The sequence below is a fragment of the Dreissena polymorpha genome, chromosome 1, assembly GCF_020536995.1.
Source record: "Dreissena polymorpha isolate Duluth1 chromosome 1, UMN_Dpol_1.0, whole genome shotgun sequence".
Classification (NCBI taxonomy): Eukaryota; Metazoa; Mollusca; class Bivalvia; order Myida; family Dreissenidae; genus Dreissena; species Dreissena polymorpha.
The window spans coordinates 72,507,623-72,533,365 of NC_068355.1; the positions used below are offsets into that span (position 1 = coordinate 72,507,623).

General features: G+C 35.2%; 2 protein-coding genes and 1 long non-coding RNA gene across 3 annotated transcripts; all 3 read left to right on the plus strand.

Moving 5' to 3' along the window:
• Window positions 1-604: 604 nt before the first annotated feature.
• On the plus strand, window positions 605-9,579 carry LOC127834859 (uncharacterized). The gene is made up of 3 exons (XR_008028259.1): window positions 605-639; window positions 4,785-4,922; window positions 9,437-9,579. It is a non-coding gene; the product is annotated as an uncharacterized LOC127834859 (long non-coding RNA).
• Window positions 9,580-11,525: 1,946 nt separating this feature from the next.
• Window positions 11,526-18,091, plus strand: LOC127881543 (protein IWS1 homolog). Its single transcript, XM_052429526.1, has 6 exons — window positions 11,526-11,667; window positions 11,880-12,005; window positions 13,584-13,703; window positions 14,929-15,054; window positions 15,609-15,734; window positions 16,969-18,091. Exons 1-6 carry the CDS (start codon window positions 11,526-11,528, stop codon window positions 17,061-17,063), a joined length of 735 nt encoding a protein of 244 aa, XP_052285486.1. The 3' UTR covers window positions 17,064-18,091.
• Window positions 17,237-24,257, plus strand: LOC127881597 (uncharacterized). Its single transcript, XM_052429639.1, has 7 exons — window positions 17,237-18,276; window positions 18,645-18,768; window positions 19,280-19,406; window positions 20,385-20,503; window positions 20,719-20,914; window positions 21,619-21,742; window positions 23,920-24,257. Exons 1-7 carry the CDS (start codon window positions 17,237-17,239, stop codon window positions 24,194-24,196), a joined length of 2,007 nt encoding a protein of 668 aa, XP_052285599.1. The 3' UTR covers window positions 24,197-24,257.
• The last annotated feature ends 1,486 nt before the right edge of the window (window positions 24,258-25,743 follow it).

Sequence of the window (25,743 nt, forward strand, 5' to 3'; positions counted from 1 at the left end):
TTTCCCAATTGAAAAACAAATTCCCAATTTCAACTTCCAAAGATTGCAAAGTATTATACATAATTAAATTGAAATGCCTCTATATGTGAAAGCCTCATGAATTGTACTGAAATTTCTGTAATTACAATGTATCAAATGACTGCTTTTATAGCAATTTCCTTTTCTCCAAATTTTTATGCCCCCATTCGAAGAAAAGGGGGCATATAGTGATCGGACTGTCCGTCTGTCTGTCCGTTCTTACGAATCGGGGCTTGTGAGACTTTGTGTAAGTATGTTTAGTCATTATGTGACTTTTGGTGTTTTTGAGACTAGTCTCATAAACCGATTTTTTGGTGTGTATATTTGTGCACTATGTGACTTTCTAAAGTCATCTAAGGAAAGGTCACATAAATTGACGGATATATTAAGTCCAATGTCCATGCCCTGTCCATGCCCTGTCCGTTTGACAAATTATACGGTTGTTTCCCTTTGTCCAGATAGCGCGCATTCTATTGTCGGAATTTGCCGAGTGTTTTCCGATTGACACGGTTCCGGTCTGCTCGGTTTTTCGGGTTGGAACCGGTTTTTCGCACATGCGCGATCGTGATTTCCTTTCCTTTCGCGCCTTTCCGAAAGATATTGAGTGATTAAACACATACGGTAAGTCCATTTATAGTATACAAATGTTTTTCGTTGACTTTAATTTATGAGGCACATATTTTTGTGGCTTTTTTCCGTTCGTATTTTTGTGGCTTTTTTTTCCGTTCTAAAGTACTCTACGTATTTGAATAAAAAAGTTACTAGTTTTCGCGATATTGACACGCGTGTTGCAACGGGGAAAATATCAGTTTCAAGCATGGAAATTGACAATATATTGTTAATTGTTGTCGTCATATTTCTTTTTATGATATTGTTGGCTCTTATAATCATCGCAGTTGTTGTTCTGTCAATAACTCGGAGATGGGACAAATTATTTCATCGCTGGAACCAAGATTTGTGTTAAGAGTAAACATCGGGCGCCGGTAAACAGCTGTAACTAAATATGTGCACGATTTTTGTTCAAAACTCTATTTCATTTCGTACTATATAATGTTAGCTGAAATACTTTCAGCTCCACTGTCTTGTCATTTGATTATAGAAGAAAGTGATGATAGAATGATTTTAACCACAGGATTTAAATTTTTTTCACTTGCTGCGGCAGAAGAATTTGTGGACAAATGCAAAAGCAAACGTATTAAGTTTTATGTGTGTTTCGACTGGTGGTAAAGGGATATAACTATATTGCAATCGCCAGCTGACCTTATGGTAAACGCAGCATTTTATTTAAGTTTGAACTATTTTGGTTTATAAATCCAACCTAGTCCAACTTGTTGACGTCTTATGGTAAACGCAGCATTTTATTTAAGTTTGAACTATTTTGGTTTATAAATCCAACCTAGTCCAACTTGTTGACGCTCTCAAATATTAAGCTACTTTTTATATGGGTAATATTTGGAGCGTACAACGGGCGAACGATTCAAAATGTGGTGGAAAGTTTTCCTTCTTTGTCTATATTGATGCGCAAGGAATTTGGTGCGCAACATTCAAGCCCCGATATCAGACCAGTTAATATCAACGGATTGCAATAATATTTACATACCTGTGTAGATAATTCATTTCTCGATATTGTTCCGTAAGAATTATGTAATGACTCTTTCAATTTTGCACGCCTGACCAATTTAAATCAACACACTACTCACATTTTTCATTCGACTCGCTGTGTCCGCTGTATACCGCAGGTAGATTTTAATCGATAACGCCGCCTATTACACCGTAATGCCTTCTTCTGATTGGTTGATATTTCAATGTTTCATAACATGGCGAGAGGTCAATGATTGTATTGCGATTTAAGCAGAAGTTTAACTGAAACAAATTATGCCTTTTAACTTCAATTCCAAGATATTTGAGGTAAAAATGGATTTCTGAACTAAAACTGTATGAGTTGGTAATGTTATTTTGCAATTTTAAGCATATTGATGAAAATTTAAACTTTATGATATCCACCACAAATTGAATCGTTCGCCGTTAAGATGTTCCAAAGAATTTAGGCCGTATAAAAAGTATCTCTAAATTCTTTGCAACGTCTTATAAATAAGACTAAAATCCGACCCATTTGATATAGCATGTGTCAGAATTTTTCATTGTTGATGAAATTTGACTTGTTTTCACCGTTTTCTTTCGTTATAACTTCTTTAAAGCCTTTGAAAACCATAACCAGTTTTAATAAAGAATATGTTTTTTGATTTTCTGAGAAAAAGACCATGTTTATGACAGAAAATCGGACCGTTTTGAACTAAAAGTTGTGTACATTCTACTCCTATAAATATACTGTCCATACATCGACCTTATCGTTTAATGTCAATTTGCAATAGCATCGTTCTGACAGAAGGCATGTGGGAAGCTAAAGTGGTTACAAATTCATGTAACCGCAAATAATTATCGTGCAAGAGTAATTCTTTATAAAATATGAACATTATTTTACTAATGCAATAGAACAAGGTTATTAAAAACTTGCCATTAATACTTTTTCAAATCCGAAAACACTATCACTGTTAAAAATCCGTTTGTAGCCATATTTCATTGTGTCAAGTGAAAGTTGCATTGTGTTACGCCATTGGTCAGTTATATATAACTGGTTTCTTTATAAATTGGATATGATTTAGACGAAATTAATATATTGTAATTTATCTGAAATGTCTTTTTAATTTACCACAAAAACTTTGAGCTTGGTTTGCGTTTTTATTAATATCATCTACATAATGTATTGCTTATTTTTGTATTTCATTTATAATTATAGGATGTAGCCTTTTTTAAACTGGTTTTAGGATTATAAGATTAGCTACTGCAGACACGGTAGACTGCTGTATATTTTCGTTTAAAGTTGCTCTATAATATAAACGAGTAACCTATAAATGCACGTTGTGTGTTGTGTATGTTTATTTTCAAAATCTACAATATGTGATTTTCTGACTTTATTTTCACACATTTAAGGGGTAATCATTTTCATTAGCATATAACCAGTGACATTTTAATATATTGGCAAAGACTAAACAAGAAAAACTGAAATAGAAAGTCACACAAAATGGAAAAAAATAGTCACCAATTAATTGGACTATAGTCACATAATTATTATTATAGTCTTGCACAGACAAGTTACTTTAAAGTATAATCAGGGTGTTTACTAGACTCAACCTCAAGGGTCATTGATCCTTTGACCAAAATGTTTAAGGGTCAAATTAAAAAATTGAAGGGTCAAATTCAAATATGGGAATTCAGTAGTTTCAAAACAAATTGACATGTTGACATTTTACTCGTTAATTTAATATATTTTAATAACAATTGAATATACCGGTAACACAGAATATGTTGTCCCCTGTTTTTTTTCCACCATTTTGGGAATGGGTCGGGTCCTTGTGGATTTTGGAAAACTTGCGGCATTTTGACTAAAATTGGGCAATTTGTATTTTTGTTGTTTGCGAAAAATGCTTCAAAATTGACCATTCAAGTGTTTTCAGTATTATATTTACTAAGGTTGAACTTATATGGATGGGAGCTGAACAAAATATTGAGATCTAAAAGATTTTTTATTTTTTTAGAACCTTTCATCAGGAATTTAAAGCTCCCATTTAGGAAAAAATTATACTTTTTTCAATTGGGAATTGGGCCGATTACTGTATACTACTGCGTATTAGGCGCAGCCATGTACAACACGCATCCGTTTTTAAATGTCAAAAAGGAGGGAAAAAAATATTTTTTGAAGACATGAAATCGGGCTGAAAATGGACCCAATTTTACTTTTGCGCAATCAGTTAATCTGCGTCACTGGAAAGCTTTATTTTGTATTCTAATAAGAAGCGTTTATATGAACCGGAGCATGGGTTGCATACCACTATGATTTTATGCGGTGTAGTTTTCTGGAAAAAAATAGCGGCTATTATGATAATTTACGATTAGATATGAATTTTTAGCATTTTAACAGCCAGGAAAGCGTTGTATCAATGTATTACGCGCACCAACTTTTTAATTTGAAATTTAAAGGTACAATACTGCTCGTTATACAAAGGAACGTATGGTACCGAACGCGATTTTGAATGAAAACAACACTGTTGTCGATCCCACCAAGCCCATTCAATTAGCAATAGTTTATATTTAGCAATTTCAACTGATTACCTTTTGAAGAATTTCAACACATTATCTTGTATATATTTTATTTAACAGGCGTACAAAAGGGAAGGTAACTTTTCAAAAATATCTTCAGGGATTTTAAATTTTAATTGAAGCAGAATTCTGCATTTTGATGCATGCAAATTGCAATTTTGCGTATTTTTTTACTCCCAACAAAAAAATAGCCTTGAATCATTTTGACACATTTGTTTTCCATAAAATGCAACATTAAAAAGGCGTGAGAAATAGTTTTATTTCTTACACCAATGCTTTTTTATGCCCCCTTCGAAGAAGAGGGGGTATATTGTTTTTGGCCTGTCTGTCATTCTGTCCCAAAACTTTAACCTTGGTCATAACTTTTGCAATATTGAAGATATTTGGCATCCATGTGTATCTCATGGAGCTGCACATTTTGAGTGGTGAAAGGTCAAGGTCATCCTTCAAGGTCGAAGGTCAAATATATGGGGGGCATAGTGTTTCTCAAACACATCACTTGCTTGAAAATATTTTATCAAATATTATGATACCGTAAATAAGCTATTACAAAACATTAAACATTGTTTTCAAAATCTACTGAAGTCCCTGTATCCTGTCACTTTCAGAGATATACTTGCAATGAATGAACTGTATTGGAGCAGCCTCCCGGGACTGCCCAAAAAACTAAAATGGCCTGTGAAGGTTACAGACTGGGGTGGGGGTGGGGACATTATAACGGTCTACTGCCGAAGTGATGATGCAGTGTAAGTATTAACTATTTTTCGATTTTTGATTCTTTGAGTTTTTTTTTAGAATTATGTATTAAAACCACAATTATTTTAACATTTGAGTATCTAGAAAACACAATTGTATACAGTTACCATAAACCCCCTGTTTACACAATTGAGTTAACAACACTAACTTTGTTTTAGAAAAAACTAAAATATAGCCCCAAAATGCACATGTGTGTTTGTCAGTTGTATTTGTACAATATTGCCTTTAAGTATCCAAAAATAGGTATTCTAGTGGATTTTTTAATGGCAGTACACAGTCCTTTTTAAAAGATATCCTGTAAATTAAATTTAGTTTCGTTGCTCCCTGTTTTAAAATTAATTTGGTTTGTCCATCTTTAACATTCTGTTTGCAATAACCGGACCTAAAGTTTGAAAAGGGTAGGTTGGTGGTTTATTTTTTATGATTAATTTGTATCCACTTTCAAAGAAAAAATATGGAGGCTAGCTATTGTCATGACACACTAGTTGGCATCGGTGTTGGCATGTCATTGCATGTTAACCTTTTTCTTAAGGTCCATATCTCAAAAACCGTCAATGATATTTACTTTACTTCAAATACTTGTTCTCTATCATGCGGAGACTACAAATGACAAGGGCGGGTAACCCTAAAATTCATGTTGTCACAGTTATGCACTTTTCATATGTTTTTTGTTAAGGTCCATATCTCAAATACCATCAATGATATTAATCTAAAACTTCCTATGCTTGTTCACTATAATGTGGGACCCACAATTAGTGTTGTTATTGTTCTTCCTCCTTTTTTTACTAAGAACTTTCATTGTATGTTAACCTTTTTATTGAGGTACGTATATGGCAGACACAGTCACTGATATTTACTTTAAACTTCCTATACTTGTTCACTATCATGTGGGGACTACAAATCCCAAGGGAAGGTAACCTTAAAATTATTTTAATTATTGTTATGCTCCTTTTTCAACTTAGCCATTTCATTGAATGTTTACCTTTTTGTTAAATATCAGGAGCCCAAACAAATCCCAAGAGACCCTTTTAAAATGGGCTGGTTGGTTTATTGCAAAATTATTTTCAGCTCACCTGAATCAAAGCTAAAGGCGAGCTATTCTGATAGCTAGGTGTCTTTTCTTTGTCTGTCAACAATTACCCTATGACCACTCCTCTAGAGGTCACATTTATAGCCTGAACTTAATGGAACTTTGTCAGAATGCTGGCCTTGATAATCTAGGTCAAGTTCAAAACTTGCCCATTCTTCAATAAGGTATTTGAGCAAATACTCTGTTCCTATCCCTGTATGATATTTAGTTTTAGAGTGAAGAAGTCGCAACTAGTTCCTTTTGAAAACACAATCTTGAAGGAAAAGGGGATTAGTAAGTTGAAAAGAACTGTTCCTGTTATTGCAGTTTCATTTTTAATCGTTTTTTGCAGTTAAGGTCTGGACAATTCTTAAAGGGATCTTTTCACGCTTTGGTAAATTGACAAAATTGAAAAAAGTTGTTTCAGATTCGCAAATTTTCGTTATAGTTATGATATTTGTGAGGAAACAGTAATACTGAACATTTACCATGGTCTAATATAGCCATTATATGCATCTTTTGACGATTTTAAAACCTAAAAATTATAAAGCGTTGCAACGCGAAACGATTGAATAATTTGGAGAGTTCTGTTTTTGTCGTTAAATTTTGTGAAACTACGAAGATTGCTTATATAACGTATAAAATACATCATGTATAAATACACGGCGGAATAGCTCAGTAGGCTAAAGCGTTTTTACTTCAGGACTCTGGCAGGACTGCAGGGGTCACTTTTCCTTTTTTTAATTTTATTCTTGATTTTTTTACTGGAGCTTTTACGATCCAATGTTTACATTTATCGATATAAAGCATTTAATGAATAAGTTAAAAAATGCCAAAATCTGTGAAAAGGCCCCTTTAAAATGTTCACTTGTCATGTCAGTTTATTTTGCATTAATTCATTTAACCATTGACCTGTAAAAATCTTGCTTGTCCTGACAAGCAGACAAGTGGAATTTTCCAGATCTCCAGTTTTACGCAGAGTCTTTTAGGTTCATTTGAGCATAGCTCTATGGATCCTTGGACTTCTGGTGGCATCCATGGTATGTCAACAATTTGACAGGCTTGTAGGGGAATGAAATGTTTGAGAGCAAATTCTGAGACATTTATAAAAAAAAATGAGTCAAATGCTAATATTCTGGCTAAATTGGGATTTATTCTTAATTGTTAACTAACATGCAGGTGAATGCAAGAAAAAACCTTGAATTGTAGACAGAGTACATTTTTGACCCAATCCATTATTGTCCTCAAACTTGCTGAAATTTTGAAAATGTAAGTGTTTGTAAAATCTAGGCCATATTTGAAATGGTGTCAAAAAGGTCACAAGGGTAAGTCATAAACAAACTTTTGAACATCAAACTTGCTCAGAATGTCATCTTATAAATTTCAACCAAAGTCAATCGATAAACATAGTCTCTGAATTATCAATATGTAAGAAACTGAGATGCATAATTTAATGTAATGGAATTTTGTATCTTGGGAACTGAATACAAAATGTTGGTTAGAATCGTTTCCATGTTTCATTGTTCAGCTTTTGTTTGGTTACTTTGTTGTGTTTTTGCCATTGTTGCTTTGTTTACAGAACAGGTACATATATTGTCTCATTAATTTTTCAAATGTTTCATTTTCAGCTTTGAGACATTAGTTTAAAATGACTCAGTGTTAAATGAAACAATGTCTCATTACTGTCTATTATATAATTTATACATCAGAAGAAAATCTATTTTTTTGTCCATAATAAAGTGGCTTTCCAGTCACATAATCTTAAATACTTATTTAAAGACACATTATTATGGACAGTGTTAATATTTGTGAAGCTGCAAAGAGTTTAAAAAGATAAATAAATGTGATAGCCTTTTTGACCATATAAATATAGTGGCTTTCTAGTCACATAATCTTGGACATGCAATTTAAGACACATTATTATGGAGTATCCAAATTTGTGTGGCTGCAAAAAATGATGTTTATTTTAAAGTCACATGAATTAGTTTCAACATCCATAATATAGGGGCTTTCTAGTCACATTATCTTGGTCATGTAGTTAAAGACACATTATTATAGACAGTGACTGTGTCCAAATTTGTGTGGCTGCAAAACCATTTTTAACAGATCTATAAATATTTTCATATGATAGCTTTTGTGTCCATGATAAGTTGCTTTCTAGTCACATTATCTTGGACATGCAATTAAAGACACATTATTATAGACAAGTGTCCAAATTTGTGTGGCTGCAAAAACATTTTTAAAAGATTAAAATGTATTCATATGATAGCTTTTGTGCTTATGATAAAGTTACTTTATAGTCACATCATCTAGCCAATAAAATATAAAGAAGTGAAACTCCACCTGCTGGAGCAGTATTGAAATCTTATTACAAACAATTAGTTGGTCCTTTATTTATGGCAAGTGACCAATTGCCGAAACAGTACAAAACAGCACAATACAGCACGAGACACATTATTAGTATAAATGTGTGTGGCTGCGAAAATAAACGATTAAAAAATGTTTTTATAGAGTCACATCAATTAGTTTCTGCGTCCTTTACATCGGGACTTTGTAGTCACATAATCTTGGACATGTAATTGAAGATTCTTTGGTATGGAATGTGGCTAAATTTGTGCAGAAGAGTTGAAAAAACAGTACAAGTATATATTCATATTATATATGTTAATTAAAGACCATGTAATGGACAGTGCACGGAAGTTGTGCTTTTCAAAAAGAAAGAAGTACAGCAAAACTTGCTTAAGGAACTTTGATGTAGCAAAAACAGGTTTATTCCAAACAGCAAAATATATGACTTCTGTCTACATGTAAGCAATTTTGAACCACCAGCCACAATCAATTATGCATTAATAGAAACAGGTTAAACTACATGTAGTCACTTGTCGGACAATATAAATCATGAAATTTTAAAGCCCTAATTACGTATCACTAGCCCTGGGCTGTGGGGCTGGGGTTAGCATGAAGACTGGTCATTACCAGTAAAATCCAGCTAAAGTCAAAGGGGTAGGGAAAGATCTAGAGCAAAATAGGAGGGTGCTGCACCCTGCCCCACTTTGTTTACACCCTCCTGCCCCTCTGGGATGGTCAACAAGGACATTATGAATATCTTTTCAAACGTTATTTCATTTTGCCTAATCTTCAATAACAAATTAAGCAGATGAGCTAAAAACCCTTAATTGCATGCATTTGACTAATGGATACCATGGATATAGCTGATAACAAGCAAATCCCATTGTCTGATCAAAATTTCAAACCTGCTCCTTTTTATATTAAAGCAGTATGTACCTTTTGGGATTCTAGATCTTTCCCTAAAGGGTGTTTCACTTATCACTGAACCCTTTAATGTGCTTTTTCCTTAAAAAATGATATGATTATTTTGACTGCAACAGGCAGGTCATCTAATAAATTGATATATACATGTAATTCTCTTTTCAGTTGCTCTTAAAAATAGAAAGGGAACGCTACAGGCATTTAAAGATGACATCAAATGGGCACAAGATGACATCAAATGGGCACAAGGCACGTATAAATATTAAGCTTTTTATTAATGCGTCTTCAACAAGTTCTTTAAAGGATATTGACCCTTGTGGCTGAAGGGCTGCCTTCTATGATAGAAGCATCAGAATCAAGTCACCATTTATCCTTGCCATGATCGTAAAAGGCGACTAAAAGGATTTTACAATTTGGAGTCAAGGCATCTCGTAGCTCCAGCACGTGAGGTTGTTTTGACCCTTGGTGTTGCTTTCAAAATTTGTAACAACCAAGATAACCCTAATCATCTTTCATTTTAGGTGCCGTAAAACCATACATACAAACTTGTCAAAAAATGAATATGAAAAATAGGCCCTTTCTACATGTAGGTCAGGTCCATGCCCCCTGTCCCTTTTAGGGTCTGGTTTAATCACTGCAATAAGTGTGCACAAACTAAATTTGCAAACTTCTTTCCTTTTAAGTAATTCAAAAAAATAATTAGGAAACTAGAAGAGAGCTGCAGTGACTCTTGTGTAAACAGTGTAGTACATTTTATACATTTTACATAAGCCCTGTTCAGTGGTTTTAACCAGGTTTTCTGAAGGAAAAAACTGGTTATTAGATTGGTGAATGTCTGCGGGCCGAACAAAGTTTGTCCGGACCATAACTATGTCATTTATCGTTAGATTTTAAAATGACTTGGTACATTTGTTCACCATCATTGGATGGTGTGTCATGTGAAAGAAGTATGTCGATATCTCCAAGGTCAAGGTCACACTTGGAGTTCAAATGTAAAAAATGGCCATAAATGAGCTTGTCCGGGCCATTACTATGTCGTTCATTGTGAGATTTTAAAATCATTTGGCATATTTGTTCACCATCATTGGACGGTGTGTCATGCGAAAGAAGTACGTCGATATCTCCAAGGTCAAGGTCACACTTTGAGTTCAAATGTCAAAAATGGCCATAAATGATCTTGTCCGGGCCATAACTATGTCATTCATTGTGAGATTTTAAAATGACTGTACATTGATTTTCTTAACACTCATTGGACGGCGTGTCATGTGGAAGAATTCAAGAGTGCAAAGGTCAAAATGGCCATACATGATGATGGCATAATAATTCTTAAAAATCGCCATAAATTTGCTTCTCTTGTTTTGTGAAGACAGCATGCAAAATATTCCGTGTCAATGCCGCATGTGGGATATACGTCACGTTTGTGACAAAGCTCTAGTTTAAACAAAACTTGGACACCAGTAAAAATTAGTCAGCAGAGAAGCTGTTTCAAATTGAAAACCTGGTTTTGTGACAATTTTGTCCCTTGTTAAATTTGCATTAACAGGGGTTTTTCTGCCTATTTTGGGCAAAGGAGTCGGACCAAATTGGAAAAAAATTTATTGACAAAATTGTCCATTTTGGGAATTTTTGCTTCGATGAAACGGCTCATTTTGGGAAAACATTGTGAATTTATCATGCTTAAATAAGTCAGTGGTTAAACAAATAAATTTGTTTTTATTTGTTATTTTGTCTTCTTTATATATACACATGCAATATTGGGCATGTTCAAAGTTTATTTGTCATATTTGAATGTATTTGATGAAGATTGAACTTTTTCTGAGTCGCTAAAGGCTTTATTACGTCGCGGATGAAGGGAAGTCACTCTTTCGATATAAATTATGTTTACTTTTTACGATTTTGAAGAAAAAAACCCAAAAAAAAAACATTTTTTTTTTTTTTTTTTTTTTGGAATTGGGAAATATGTAATCAAGATTCAGTTGGAAATGGGTCCGTTTGCTTTTGGGAATGCCTCCGTTTCCCGGAGGCGCAGACAGTGCAGAAAAACCCCTGATTAACATGCAGGAATTTTACAAATAAAAATAAATTCAGGCTAGTATGCTTCAAACAAAGTGAAATGATTGGGTAATTATGAATCTTTCCACCTTATTAATTTATTGTCACTTGCAGATATGTCCATCAGATAGTACCTGAAGTCACTATAACATGTCCTTTAAGAATTCTAATAAACTTGTGCCCAAAATCATTGGTCTTACATATGCTTGCCCTTGAAGGTTCAGGAAATGAGGAACGTCCCTGTAAGAGTATCCCTGAACGTGAACTCCACTCTGAATCAGAGTTTGAGCCTGAGCCGGAACAAGAGCAAGACCCTGCATCAGACCATGTATCCAACTCTGGCAGTAAGTAAAAACTTCTTTAAGTAATCAAGAAATTGAGATCTGAAGTGACTGTGTTAATAGTTGAGCTGAAACTTACATCCTTATGGTCTGAACATCATAATCACTTGCAGATATGTCAATCTGTTGGGACCTGAAGTCACCATAACACGTCCATTATGAAGTCTCATAAACTTGTGTCCAAAATCATGGGTCACATATGCTTGCCCTTGCAGGTTCAGGGAATGAGGAACCTCCCTGTAAGAGTATACCTGAACGTGAACTCCACTCTGAATCAGAGTTTGAGTCTGAGCCGGAACAAGAGCAAGACCCTGCATCAGACCATGTATCCAACTCTGGCAGTAAGTTAAAACTTCTTTAAGTAATCAAAAAACTAAGATCTGAAGTGACTGTGATAATAGTTTAGTTATACCCCCATTACCAGGGATCATATTTTCCCACAACGTCAATCGGTCTGGATTTAAAATCGGGGGAAAAAGTATTCGAAAATTTACATCCGAAATACATGCCAGAATTTTTCAGGTCGAAATCGGGACACTCCATACAAAATTGTCTGGAAATTTGACCAAAATGAAGGACACCTAAAACGATCAATCATTTGACCTTTACTTTAGTCAGTATTTTACTCACAAAAACTCAAATTTTCTGTCCAATTTTGACGATACATGTGTTTAAGAAATTCGTGAACACAGCGATCTCTATTGTCCGGAATTTAACACACTATGAACTGAATTGTGGGGTTTCCTCGTATGCCTCGATTTGACATCCAATCGGTACAGGGATATCCTCTTGAACATGTGTAAATCGCGTGACGCGATGTGAGCGCATCGAGCACTTTTCTTATTCAACCAATCATCAATTAACTCTAAATTTAGATTGATGCAATATGTTACAGTATGTTGAAAATCAGTCGAAAACGAAAGTTAATTTATGTAAAAAATCGATGCGTAATGGTCAGCATCCAATTTGTTTGATGTACAAAATAGGTATTTTAACAGGTTTTATAACCTAAGGTGGTATAATACACAGGATAATTAGTGTCATTGGCGTTTATTTCTGTATGATACATCTTTCGATAGCAATTAGAGACCCCTTTCATCAAAACACTGTGGTGTGAATGCCTGTTAAAATCAATAATTTGCAGATAAATCGCCGATTAGGTGTCAAAAACAACACTGGGTCCACTCGAGTAGCAGAAGCGGGTTGTTAATTGGGGGCAATAAAGGGATTAGTGATGGTAAATTTAAGCCAGACTGAGCTTGAATAACAAAATTTATTGGGAACGTATAGACTTTACATCGTTTTTTTTACGAATGTTGGGACAGAATCGGACCGACTGTTTGGGATTTTCAATCGGTCTTTCATGACCCCAATCGGTCTAGGACCGACAAAACCGAAAAAAATATGATCCCTGCCCATTACCATTGGTAATGAGAGCTATAAAGGAGTCACTTTGTCGGTCGGTCTGCCCCGAAATTTCATCCGATCTTCTCCAAACTTCTTCAGAAGTTGTATCGAGATGATCTCTAAGCCAAGTGTGAATATGGGTCATGCAGGGTCAAAAACTAGGTCACGGGGTCACTTAGTGCGTTTTTAAGCGAAAGTTTGTCCAGACCATAACTATGTCAATTATCGTTGGATTTTAAAATCATTTGATACATTTGTTCACCATCATTGGACGGACAGTGTGTCGTGCAAAAGATTACATGGATATCTCCAAGGTCAAGGTCACACTTTTAGTTCAAAGGTCAAAAGCTTGTCCGGGCCATAACTATGTCGTTCATTGTGAGATTTTAAAATTATTTAGTACAAATGTAATTACAATCTTTACCATTACCGCCCTTGTTACGTTACAGCCCAGAATGTGTCTCATGAATTTTGTTCGGGTCTCAAATGTATGCATTGATTTTCTTCTACAGCAGTACCTCATTTAGACGTCTATGAACGGTTTGCTGAGAATTTACTAGGATCCATCTTAGCACAAGGCCTGGCTGGGGCCTCCAGGCACGTTCACGACAAAGAATCCAGCACAGCTACAGGTTTATAGAACTGCTTAATAGTTAAACAAGGTGTTTTCCCTTTTTTGTGAAAAAATTAGTCATAAACTTTTCGAAATTGTGGAAAAAAAAATAAGTAGCAACCTTTTCATAATTGCAAAAAATGAGTCATACATATTAATTATTGTGAAAATTTAAGTCGCTCAATTCTTTTAATTGTGAAAATTTGAGTCACAAACTTCTCAAAATTTGTGAAAAAAATGCCTTTCTTTAAGAAGGAAAAAAGCCTTGGTTAACTGTGTTAAGAAAGCTTGATGTGTTAAGTTCAAAATTCTTAAAAAGAGAAAATGTCATATATATGTAGTTTAAAATTATTATATTTTTTCACACGGAAAATAACTTCAGAATAATGTTATAATTGTTGCAATTATTAAAGTATATGATTGACAGTGTGTGGTCACTATTTCTTAACCTTAACCATGTGGCATTCTCAAGAAACATGTTTATTTCCTGTTGATTAAAATTAACTGTTCTTTAAAATGATGTAGGTTTTGTATTTACTATAAACATATGTTGTTATTGTATACCGGTATTTATGTTTATGATGATAAACTTTATATGCTTTAAAACCCTTTCCCTCTCGGACGCAGAGTAAAAAGGCTAAATGCAACCAACATAAAACTAGAACAGCCTGGGAGTAACTCACACTCTGTTCATGTTTTATGCTGTTTGCTGCTTATCATTCTCTTAGGGTTGGAAATGAAGGCTTCAAAACTTGAATCAAGTAAGAAAGGTCAAGGTCACTGTGGATAAAAATAGAAAAATGGTTTCCAATCAATATTTTCCATTTCATATGAGATACCGTAATGAAACTTGATTTAAAGGATGCTAATGATGAGACCTCGCATAGGTTTGCTTTTAGGATCTCTGGGGTCAAGGTCACTGTGACTTTAAAAAAAAAGAGAATTGATACGTATCATGATTTCCGCTCAATAACTTGAGTTCGGTTTGATCTGTCAACATGAAACTTTGTAGGATAAGCTTTTCTTATTTTGTACAAAATATTCTGTGTCAATGCGGCATTTGGGGTATTAGTCACGTCTGTGACAAAGCTCTAGTTGAAACTTACATCCTTATGGTCTCAACATCATAATCACTTGCAGATATGTCAATCTGTTGGTACCTGAAGTCATCATAACATGTCCATTATGAAGTCTCATTAACTTGTGTCCAAAATCATGGGTCTTACATATGCTTGCCCTTGCAGGTTCAGGGAATGAGGAACCTCCCTGTAAGAGTATCCCTGAACGTGAACTCCACTCTGAATCAGAGTTTGAGCCTGAGCCGGAACAAGAGCAAGACCCTGCATCAGACCATGTATCCAACTCTGGCAGTAAGTAAAAACGTCTTTAAGTAATCAAGAAACTGAGATCTGAAGTGACTGTGTTAATAGTTTAGTTGAAACTTACATCCTTATGGTCTCAACATCATAATCACTTGCAGATTTGTCAATCTGTTGGTACCTGAAGTCATCATAACATGTCCATTACGAAGTCTCATAAACTTGTGTCCAAAATCATTGGTCTTACATATGCTTGCCCTTGAAGGTTCAGGAAATGAGGAACGTCCCTGTAAGAGTATCCCTGAACGTGAACTCCACTCTGAATCAGAGTTTGAGCCTGAGCCGGAACAAGAGCAAGACCCTGCATCAGACCATGTATCCAACTCTGGCAGTAAGTAAAAACTTCTTTAAGTAATCAAGAAATTGAGATCTGTAGTGACTGTGTTAATAGTTTAGTTGAAACTTACATCCTTATCGTCTGAACATCATAATCACTTGCAGATATGTCAATCTGTTGGGACCTGAAGTCACCATAACATGTCCATTATAAAGTCTCATAAACTTGTGTCCAAAATCATGGGTCTTACATATGCTTGCCCTTGCAGGTTCGGAAAATGAGGGACCTCCTTGTAAGAGTATCCCTGAACGTGAACTCCACTCTGAATCAGAGTTTGAGCCTGAGCCGGAACAAGAGCAAGACCCTGCATCAGACCATGTATCCAACTCTGGCAGTAAGTTAAACCTTCTTTAAGTAAACAAGAAACTGAGATCTGAAGTGACTGTGTTAATAGTTATGCCCCCCTTCGAAGAAGAGGGGATATATTGTTTTGCTGGATGTCGGTCGGTCTGTCGGTAGACCAGATCGTTTTCGATCAATTACTTGGGAACAGATTGACCGATTGCAGTGATTTTTTTTGTCCAATTGGGAAAAGTACCGGTCCAATAGGGAAAAATGAGTCGTGAAAACCTCAAAATTGGGGAAAATCGAATCGTGAAAACCTCAATTTGGGAAATTGATTTTTTGCTCCCAAATACTTTAAAATTGATAACTAAGTGTTTTCAAGCTGTCAATATTATATTTACCTAGGTTCAAGTCATAGAGCTGCATAGGGAAAGTAACAAAATGTTGCATTTTCCAAAAAAAAAATAACACAATTTATTTTTTTTTATTTTATTTTTTTACCTTTAATTGGGAATTTATTGGACAGCAAGTGGGAAATTTGTAGTTTTTTCGTAATTGGGAAAGTGCCGTTTACCGGTTCTTTATAAAGAAGGAAACAAATCGCTGGATTGTCTTGATACCTTCCATGTGCATTGGCCTTGGACAGTAGATGACCCCTATTGTACCTATCTGGGTCTACGCTGTTTGCCTAGGCCTTTTTTGTAGACGCAAGGCATAAATGGGTTAAATTGAACTCGTATGCGTGACAATTTCAGAACACATTTTAATTATTTAATGACTTCAGGTTAAAAGACGGACACTTATTGAACATCCTTGCAATATTAGCTTGTCATTCATATATTATTGCTACAGTCCAAGGTCACTGTAACAATAAGTGTGAAAATCGTTTCCAATCATTAACTCGTTTATGAATTGACCGATTGACTTGATACTTCACAAGTGTATTGGCCTTGGACAGTAGATGGTTTTACTAGGTCAAAAGGTCACTGTCACAATAAGTGTGAAAATTGTTTCTGATCAATTACTGTCAACGAATTGACCGATTAACTTGATATTTCGCATAGGCATCGGGCTTGGACAGTAGATGACCCCTTTTAAAATTTAGGTCACTAGTTCAAAGGTAAAGGTCACTGTGACACAAAAAATCCTGTGTCAAGGCCCTGTTTGGGAGGGCAGAAGGTTCCGACCATCTGTTGGTACCTGAAGTCACCGTAACATGTCCATAATAAAGTCTCATAAACTTGTGTCCAAAACATTGGTCTCACGTATGTTTTCCCTTGCAGGTTCAGCAAGCGAGGAACATAGTGACATGGAGCAGGGCAGCGATAATAGTGATGATGATGCAGGATACTCTAAAGCTAAGAAAAGGGGGAGGTAACAGATAATGACATTTTGAGGGACTCTGAATACCCAGAAATATATATCAGAAAGCAATTAAAGAAAGCAAACTCAGTAAGTGGACAAGCATATAAGAAGAAACATTCCAGAGTTTACAACAACTACCATGCATGTTACTATTGTAAAGAGTTGTTCTTGCACATTCCTGTTCACATGAAAACACACAGGAATATATCGGAAGTCAGACATGAACTAAAGAAAACCCAGCCAGACTTTTCATCCCTCAGAAAGTTGGGTGATGACCAACACAACAGGGATGTTGTTAATCAGAAAAAGGGAGAGCTGATTATTGCACGAAAATCTAATGAGAAAACATTGGACATCACCAAGTATGGGCCATGTGTGAATTGTAGAGAATGGATGCTTTTATCGGGATTGAAGAAGCATTTCAGAACATGTGCAAAGGGAGAGAAAAGAGGGATGGGAAAGAAAGATCTTGTGATCACCGCTCAAATATTAGCTGGTCATGTTGTAGGAAAACCGTCCAAAATGATGTTGGAGGAAGTTTATAGAATCATGAAGGACGATGAATGCTCTAGGACTGCCAAAAATGACGTTCTCATTCTAAGTCTTGGGGAAAGTTGGCTGCGTCGAAACATAGACAACAATGAAAAGAGAAAGTACTACGCCAGCGGACGTATGAGGCTTTGTGCCAGATTGCTGATTGCCCTTAAAGCTCAACAACTGCAAACTAAATCAGAGGAGAATGAAGTCACTTGTGAGACTATGTGGGACTTCCTAATGCCTTCAAAGTTTGATGACTTTGTAACTGCTTCTCTAGCTGTTAGTATGCCGCATATGGATGATATGGAGGATTTGAGAGCGCCTTCAAATGCAATCAAGCTCAAATATGACATTAGAAGACTTCTAAATGCAAAGTATGCATATCTGCTGAGGGCAAGTGATGTGGTTTCCAATGAAATAAAACAATGTAAACGCTTCCTGAAATTAATGGAAATTGAATGGGGTGAAAGGGTTACAAAAGTAGCAAGAACAGTTCTGCAGACAAGAAGACTGACAGAAACAAAGGAGGTACCAGCCCCTGATGATGTGGAAAAATTAACAAGACATCTTGTAAATGAACTTGAGAACACGAAAATGACCCCAGAGAATTATGCGAGAATAGTCCAACTCTGCCAGACCAGACTTCTGTTGTTTAACAAGCGGCGCTCTGGAGAACTAGAGGTCTTGAAGTAAGTTTATAAAATTAATAACCCATAAAGCATATTTTTGAGTTTAAGGTTACATAGGGTTGATGATGGGATAAGTTTTTGAGATGATGGTATGTGATCATTTTTATTTTTTAGCTTTACTTTTCAACGAAAAAGTCTTTGTAATTTTTCATTTGATCATCTGCATGGTGTGTGGATGTTGGCTTAGTGTTTCAAAAGAGTCATTTTCCAATACTACTACTTTTTCCAAAATTAATAGTGTTTTGCGCAACCTGGATCTGAAAATGTTTTTCTCCGAGATGAATATTACACAACAATTAAAATAGTTGAGTATGCTGTAAGAGATACCTTTTGTTCACTCAGCTTGGACAAAAATAACTCTTTTGTAGCCTCCAAAGCTACCTACAGAGAAGCAGCAGTCTAAGCGACTTGGATGAGTCCATCTCAAAAGACCTTACGGAAGTTGAGAAACACCTTCTCAAAACCCAAGATCTTGTGATGATTAGAGGAAAGGTAAAATGTAAACCTTTTGTATCAACATGGAAATATGTAATACCAGCCTTTGAAGTTCCATTGCAACGTATGAGGCAGTGTTTGAAAGACTTACACTTAACTATGAAAACACACCACATTTCATTTTGCATTTTTATGTATCTATATTTTTACCTGCTCATTCTGTGCTACAAATATATGTACTATGCAAACACTATAGATATGCTATTTTGTTTAGTCCAATGACAGCCTATTTACATTTTTTCTTGAAACTTTGTTATTTCTTGGCCAAACTTTATAATGTAGGCATTCAATAAAAATGCCTTGGAAAGACAATTCTGATGACCAATACATTTTCCATTATGATTCTCCTTCAAATCCTTTGGTGTGACCCCAATTGATAATCTTTCAGAGAATATGCCTATGAGTGGTCATGTCATTAAGCAATAAGAAAGAAAGTTGAACACATGTACTTGAGTCCTTTTTTGTCCTGTTTAATTACTCTGCTTCTATGTTATATTTTATACTTCAGCGGGGGGCAGCCGTGCCAGTCATAGTACCACAGGATGCCAATAAACCACTGGAATTTATCACAAATGCGGAAGTTAGAGAGGCTGCAGGGGTGCAGAGATGCAACAAATACCTGTTTGCAAACAGAGGTAAGGACGACTTGGGTCAAAAGTAGGTCCTGTAGCTCAGTTTGTAGAGCATCAGATAACCAATTCAGGGGTCGTGAGTTCGTTCCTCAGCTACATGCTTATGTGGTGATTTGGTCACGAAATAATTTCTAAGGCCATTCACCCCCTACCTCTGAAAATGTAGGGCAGCTGTCTGTTTCTGGCATGTGTATGTGCAAGTTGTACTGGTTAACTGCTTAGATGGGCTAAGCTAGCACAGGAATCTTGTGCGATGACATTAACTGACCACCGTAATATGACAAATACAGTTAAAAATGACGTAAAATCCAGACCGATAGGTCATTAGGTTAAATCTTTCGTAAAAGTGTTTGTTATATCCAATAGCAGATACTCAAAAAAACAAACATCTCTGTCTGACAGGCTAGGAAAATTTGTCGGGCATATTGTCTGGTGTCTGTAGTATGGTTTTGAGATTTTTGCTTTTCAAATAGGCTATCTGTAGTACAGAATTTGATAATGATTTCAATATGAAAAACTAGAAAATTGAGAACAAACTATTAGAGGTCAGAAAAATTACCGGATAGCCGGACTCAGTCTTGACAATTTTGCCGAATGGAAGTATTATTCAAGGTCTAACAAACATGTTGGTCCAACACATGTCCGGTGAAAAATGTGTCGGACCGGCATATTTTGGAAAAGTGCCGGTCGAACTAACTGGCTCTTTTTAAAAGGAGTTCTTAGTTATTTTTGGATTGGCATTATTCCCAACCTGCATTATTTTATAACTTTTGTAAAGTCTGTACTGTAATACAATGTCTTTTGAAAGGCATGTTTTACAATGTCTTTAAGCAGTAAAAACAAAAATTGTCCTTTTTTTTCCAAATTTACTATTGTACCTTTGTCAATTATCTCAGATAAGTTATTTAGGGTCATAATGGTCATCTTGTCATATATTTTTTCTCCAATGAGTATACTTAATAAGCATTCTTTTTTCCCTAGGTACCCAGTATGTGCGTGCATACGACAGCCTTAAAAGTGTATGTGATGAAGTAACATTGAAGGCACCTGCCAGAATAACTAGTGTTTCGATGAGGAAATACATGGCAACACTAACACAAGTAAGAATTGTGTGTTATGCCTTAATTCAATTGTTATGCCCTTATAAATCTTCAGCAGGTGTTAATTTTCAGAATTCATACCCCATATTTTATCTCGATTTAAATGGGATGTTGATCCAGAAAGTTCTCCTGATTTGTGCTATATGAACTATTTCATATTGCAATGATGACCCACCTCAACGTAGGATTTTGACAATATTGTTATTGTTTTTCAGCTCATGGGTCTAGATAAGTACCAGTTGGATTGGGTATGCAAGCACCTAGGCCATACAAAGTCAGTCCACAACACAGCATACAGACAGATGTCTGGCATGGTAGAAAGGGTCTACATCTCAAAGCTTCTGATGATACAGGATCTGAATTTAACAGGAAAGTTTAAAGGAAAAAACTTGGAGGACATTGATGTATCCGGTAAGATTTTTTTTTAAAACCCTAGCAGTCATGGGTCGACAATAGCAAACAAGCATATTTGTTATTGTAGCCAGTTAGTTTTTTCACCATTGGGGAAAGGTGGCAGGGCCCATTCGATGGGGGAATTTCAAGTCAATTGTGGGAAATATTTGTCTATTCAGGATAACATCTTAATGTTCTATTTTGTTATGAAATTAAAAAATACTTTGCTACAACTGATGAATTATATTATTCTCAAACTTAATTTGATGAAACTAGCTGGAAACATAACAAAACTTGCAGTTTGGTCAGTTTTTGTCCAAAGTTAGTCAACTTTTTTTTCAAATAGAGCTTACATTGAGAGGGGAATTTTAGAGTTATTAAATGGGAAACATATATACCTTTTGACCATGGGAATGGGGCCGAATTTGGCCCCAAATAAGCCCTAAATAAATCACTTGTGGCTTAGGCAGAGACATTTTTACAACCGATCAATCTTTGATTTGGGTGATATAATAATTGCCCAATCTGTTTTTCAATATTTGATTGATTGTCTGTGTCAAAAACCTTATTGTTCACCATGACATTATTTGCATTTTTACAAAGACTTGTATAAATAATCTTTACAAATCTCACAAGTTGGTAGATATCATTAACTAAAGACCCTTTACCAAGTTTGTTCAAACTATGACCCGTATGTAAGAAAATCTTATCCTCTTTCTCAGAACTGCTAGCTGAGCATCAAAGTATGAACCAAGAGCCTGATGCAGTCGCAGAGTCAGATGCAGTGAACTGTAATGACATCGCAACACCTATAGAATACAACAGTGGAAGTGATGTTGAAACAGGGTAAGCTGATTCGCCATCTGCTGTAGGCAAAAAACTTATTGTTAAAAGATCCTTTAAAAATAATGTTACCCTCTTTACATTGCCCCAAATAATTTTTAACTGGTGTAACTCCCGTTAAGACATGCAATTTGCCGAATGTTATGTACTTTATGCTCGGCTTTATGAAATAAACTCCAACTCGATCAATCAATGCAGTATGTACAGGTTACTAGGACTTCATATGGACAATTTTGTGTATACTACATATGACCTCAGGTAAACAATTTTGTGAGATTATTGTTTGGGACCAGGTTTACATAATCCCAAAAGCAATGATAAATGTGACTCCAGATGGACAATTTTGTGATACCTGTTTAGCAGGGCAACAGATAAGATTTTGGGTCAATTAGTTTTCACTGCAAGCTTTTTGTTATAATTAGTGTGTTTTTTCCCTCAAAACTAGTAGTCAATTAGTTTTTTTTTTTTTTTTTACAAATTGATCAAAACGTACATATGTTTCTGGATCAGATTAGCGCTTCATTTTTGGATATTGATAATTCGCAGCAATTTTTATTCCAATTAAGTCGTTATAAATTCACAGTGACAATGGTTGTTTGTAAATATTAGAATTAATTATATGTTGACAAATTGATGATGGAGTCATTTTGTTTCAACCAGTTTCAACACTCCTGCCTTTCAGTCTCAGAGTAAAATCACATTGCCAAACCCTCTCCATCAATGACAAGCCAGTTGAAATCACAATGTTATTGAGATACGGAATCGCAGCAGTGTTTTGAGCCGAATATTTCAGAATCTGTCACCACCCGCTTTCTGATAGTATACTCTTCCCAATGTCTTTTTCCAACGGTTTGGGTCTCGTTACGAATTGTAAAATATTGGGCGCGCACGCCGTTAATGAAAGTGTCCTAACCCGTCCGCGTTTGACAGAGAACATTTTCCCGAACTTATTTCGGCGGAAGTAACTTTTTATATTGAGACAGGCCCAAAACGGTTTCTATAAACTAAATGAAAATATTACCGCCGCACTAAATGTTTCAATTCACTTATCATAATTAAACGCGGTACGGCAGAAAACAGAAAAAAACTAAAACGGCGAAGAATAGATTCCAATTCGTTTTCCAATTTCATAATCGTTTTCTGAACAATTGATTTTTAATTTCAATTCGTTTTCTGTCAAATACAAATCGTAAAAATGATAAAACGAACCTTATCTGTTGCCCTGGTTTAGGCAAGGTTAAAGAGACTTCTAAATGGACAAGTTAAGGTGACTAAGGTGGAGAACCTGTTTAGGCAAGTTTTAAGAGATTTCTAAATGGACATGTTAAGGTGACTCCAGATGGACAATTTTGTGATACCTGTTTAGGCAAGGTTTAAGAGACTTCTAAATGGACAAGTTAATGTGACTCCAGATGGACAATTTTGTGATACCTGTTTAGGCAAGTTTTAAGAGATTTCTAAATGGACATGTTAAGGTGACTCCAGATGGACAATTTTGTGATACCTGTTTAGGCAAGGTTTAAGAGACTTCTAAATGGACAAGTTAATGTGACTCCAGATGGACAATTTTGTGATACCTGTTTAGGCAAGGTTTAAGAGACTTCTAAATGGACAGGTTAAGGTGTCTCCAGATGGACAATTTTGTGATACCTGTTTAGGCAAGGTTTAAGAGACTTCTAAATGGACAGGTTAAGGTGTCTCCAGATGGACAATTTTGTGATACCTGTTTAGGCAAATTTTAAGAGACTTCTAAATGGACAAGTTAAGGTGACTCAAGGTGCAGAACCTGTTTAGGCAAGATTTAAGAGACTTCTGAATGGACAGGTAAAGGTGACTCCAAATGGACAATTTTGTGATACCTGTTTAGGCAAGGTTTTAGAGACTTCTCAATGGACAAGTTAAGGTGACTCCAGATGGACAACCTGTTCAGGCAAGGTTTAAGAGACTTCTTAATGGACAGATTAAGGTGACTCCAGATGGCAATTCTGAGAGACTTTTGTGACACCAGATAAACATTTTTTATGAGACTTGTTTCTGACCATTTTAAAGTATAATGTGACTCCATTATGGACAATCTTTGTGAGACTGTTTTCAAGGTGACAAGTTAATGAGACTTTAGATGGACAATTTTGTGATTATTGTTTTGGGCCAGGTTAACAAGACTAAATTTCAATTTTCAGGGAAAACGAATTGTCTTCAGATGACAGTGAAGATGACACCCCGCCTAAGAAGAGAAGGCGTGTGGTCAAAACCAACACAAGACAAAAATGGAGTGTAGACGAAGTTGCTGAAATAAAGGAGTATTTTAAGACTTATTTGGATTCTGGCATAACACCTAGAAACAAAGAAGTACAGTTGGCCATGGCAAAAAGCAGGAAGAACAACGGCATTCTTTGGATGAGAAAAACACATCTCATTATTAAGAAGATCAGCAACTTGAACAAAGACAAACGATAAATGTCTGTTATCCATTGTTTCCATTCATAGGGTATCAACATTTACTGTGATTTTATGCCCATCTGTGTCTGTGAACCATTTCTAGTTTCAAATTTGAAATACAAGCCACTTGAAGCATAGAAGGCTTAAGAAAAACAGCCATATGGACTAGCTTATATCCAGATTTGTTACACATTTTTTTTTATGCTTTTAATTTCTATAACATTTAAGTGTGCACTTAATTTTACTGTTGTCTATGTATTGTCATTTGATATTGAGACATATTGGAAATTATAAACTTATTGTGAAAGGTAGACCTATCAGAAATTACACTATTTATGATAACATACAAAACACGCAATAATGCTTAAAAACAATAATCCTTTAACGCATTTTTTCATATCAAAACTATCGAGATAATTTAAACTTTATATAGAGAAAATGGGTTAGTGTTGTTGTTGACAACAACCGAATAAGTTAAGTTTTTGATGTTATTTACTAAATTTTTCAATTGCTTAAATATAATTTTTGTATAATATTCATTTAAAGTGATAAATCGTTTGATTCTTTCTTATAGCTGAACCTATGGTTCTGCAGTCAAGCACTGTGTCACTTAACCAGGGAGGATTGATTGAAATAGATTAAGAGTTAACACATTTATATTACTGATAAAAAAATGCTCACAATTTAAACAAACATGATATAAAAGCAGGAAGCTTTTTTTCTTTAAAAAATATAATTTATTGTATAATATTCATTTAAAGTGACAAATCGTTTGATTCTTTCTTAAAGCTGAACCTATGGTTCTGCAGTCAAGCACTTTTTCACTTAACCAGGGAGGATTGATTGAAATAGATTAAGAGTTAACACATTTATATTACTGATAAAAAAAATGCTCAAAATGTAAACAAACATGATATAAAAGCAGGCAGCTTTTTTTTCTTCAATTTTTTTTTTCAAATTAATTTGAATTTATACTGGGGGACATGTTTTGCCCTGACTGTTGGTTTGTTTGTTTGTTGGCTGGCTTGTTTGCTATAACTTTTGCAATATTGAAGATATCAACTTGATATTTGGCATGCATGTGTATCTCATTGAGCTGCACATTTTGAGTGGTGAAAGGTCAAGGTCATCCTTCAAGGTCAAAGGTCAAATATATGGGTCAAAAGCGCTCATTCAATATACACTATAACTTCGTTAGAACTTCTTTCACATACTTAATATCTCATATGTAATGTATCTCATACAGCTGAACGTTTGAAATAGTGAATTGGTAACTTCAATGTCACCCATCTAGGTCAAAGGTCAAGTTCTTCTACAAACTCAAATACTTCAAATTTAATTACAGAACTTTCTGTGTCATTAATACTATAATAGGCATGATATGTGTATCTGAACTCCATCACTAGTGTATCTTTTATCCCTATTACCAAGGCGTCTTTTATAACATTATACCATAATATCCACAGCCTGTTGGCATTTATTGTTTATAATGTATGTGACTTTAAAATTAACAAATTTCAAAATGTGAGCAATTTTTATGTCCATAACTCGTGTAACTTTAATGT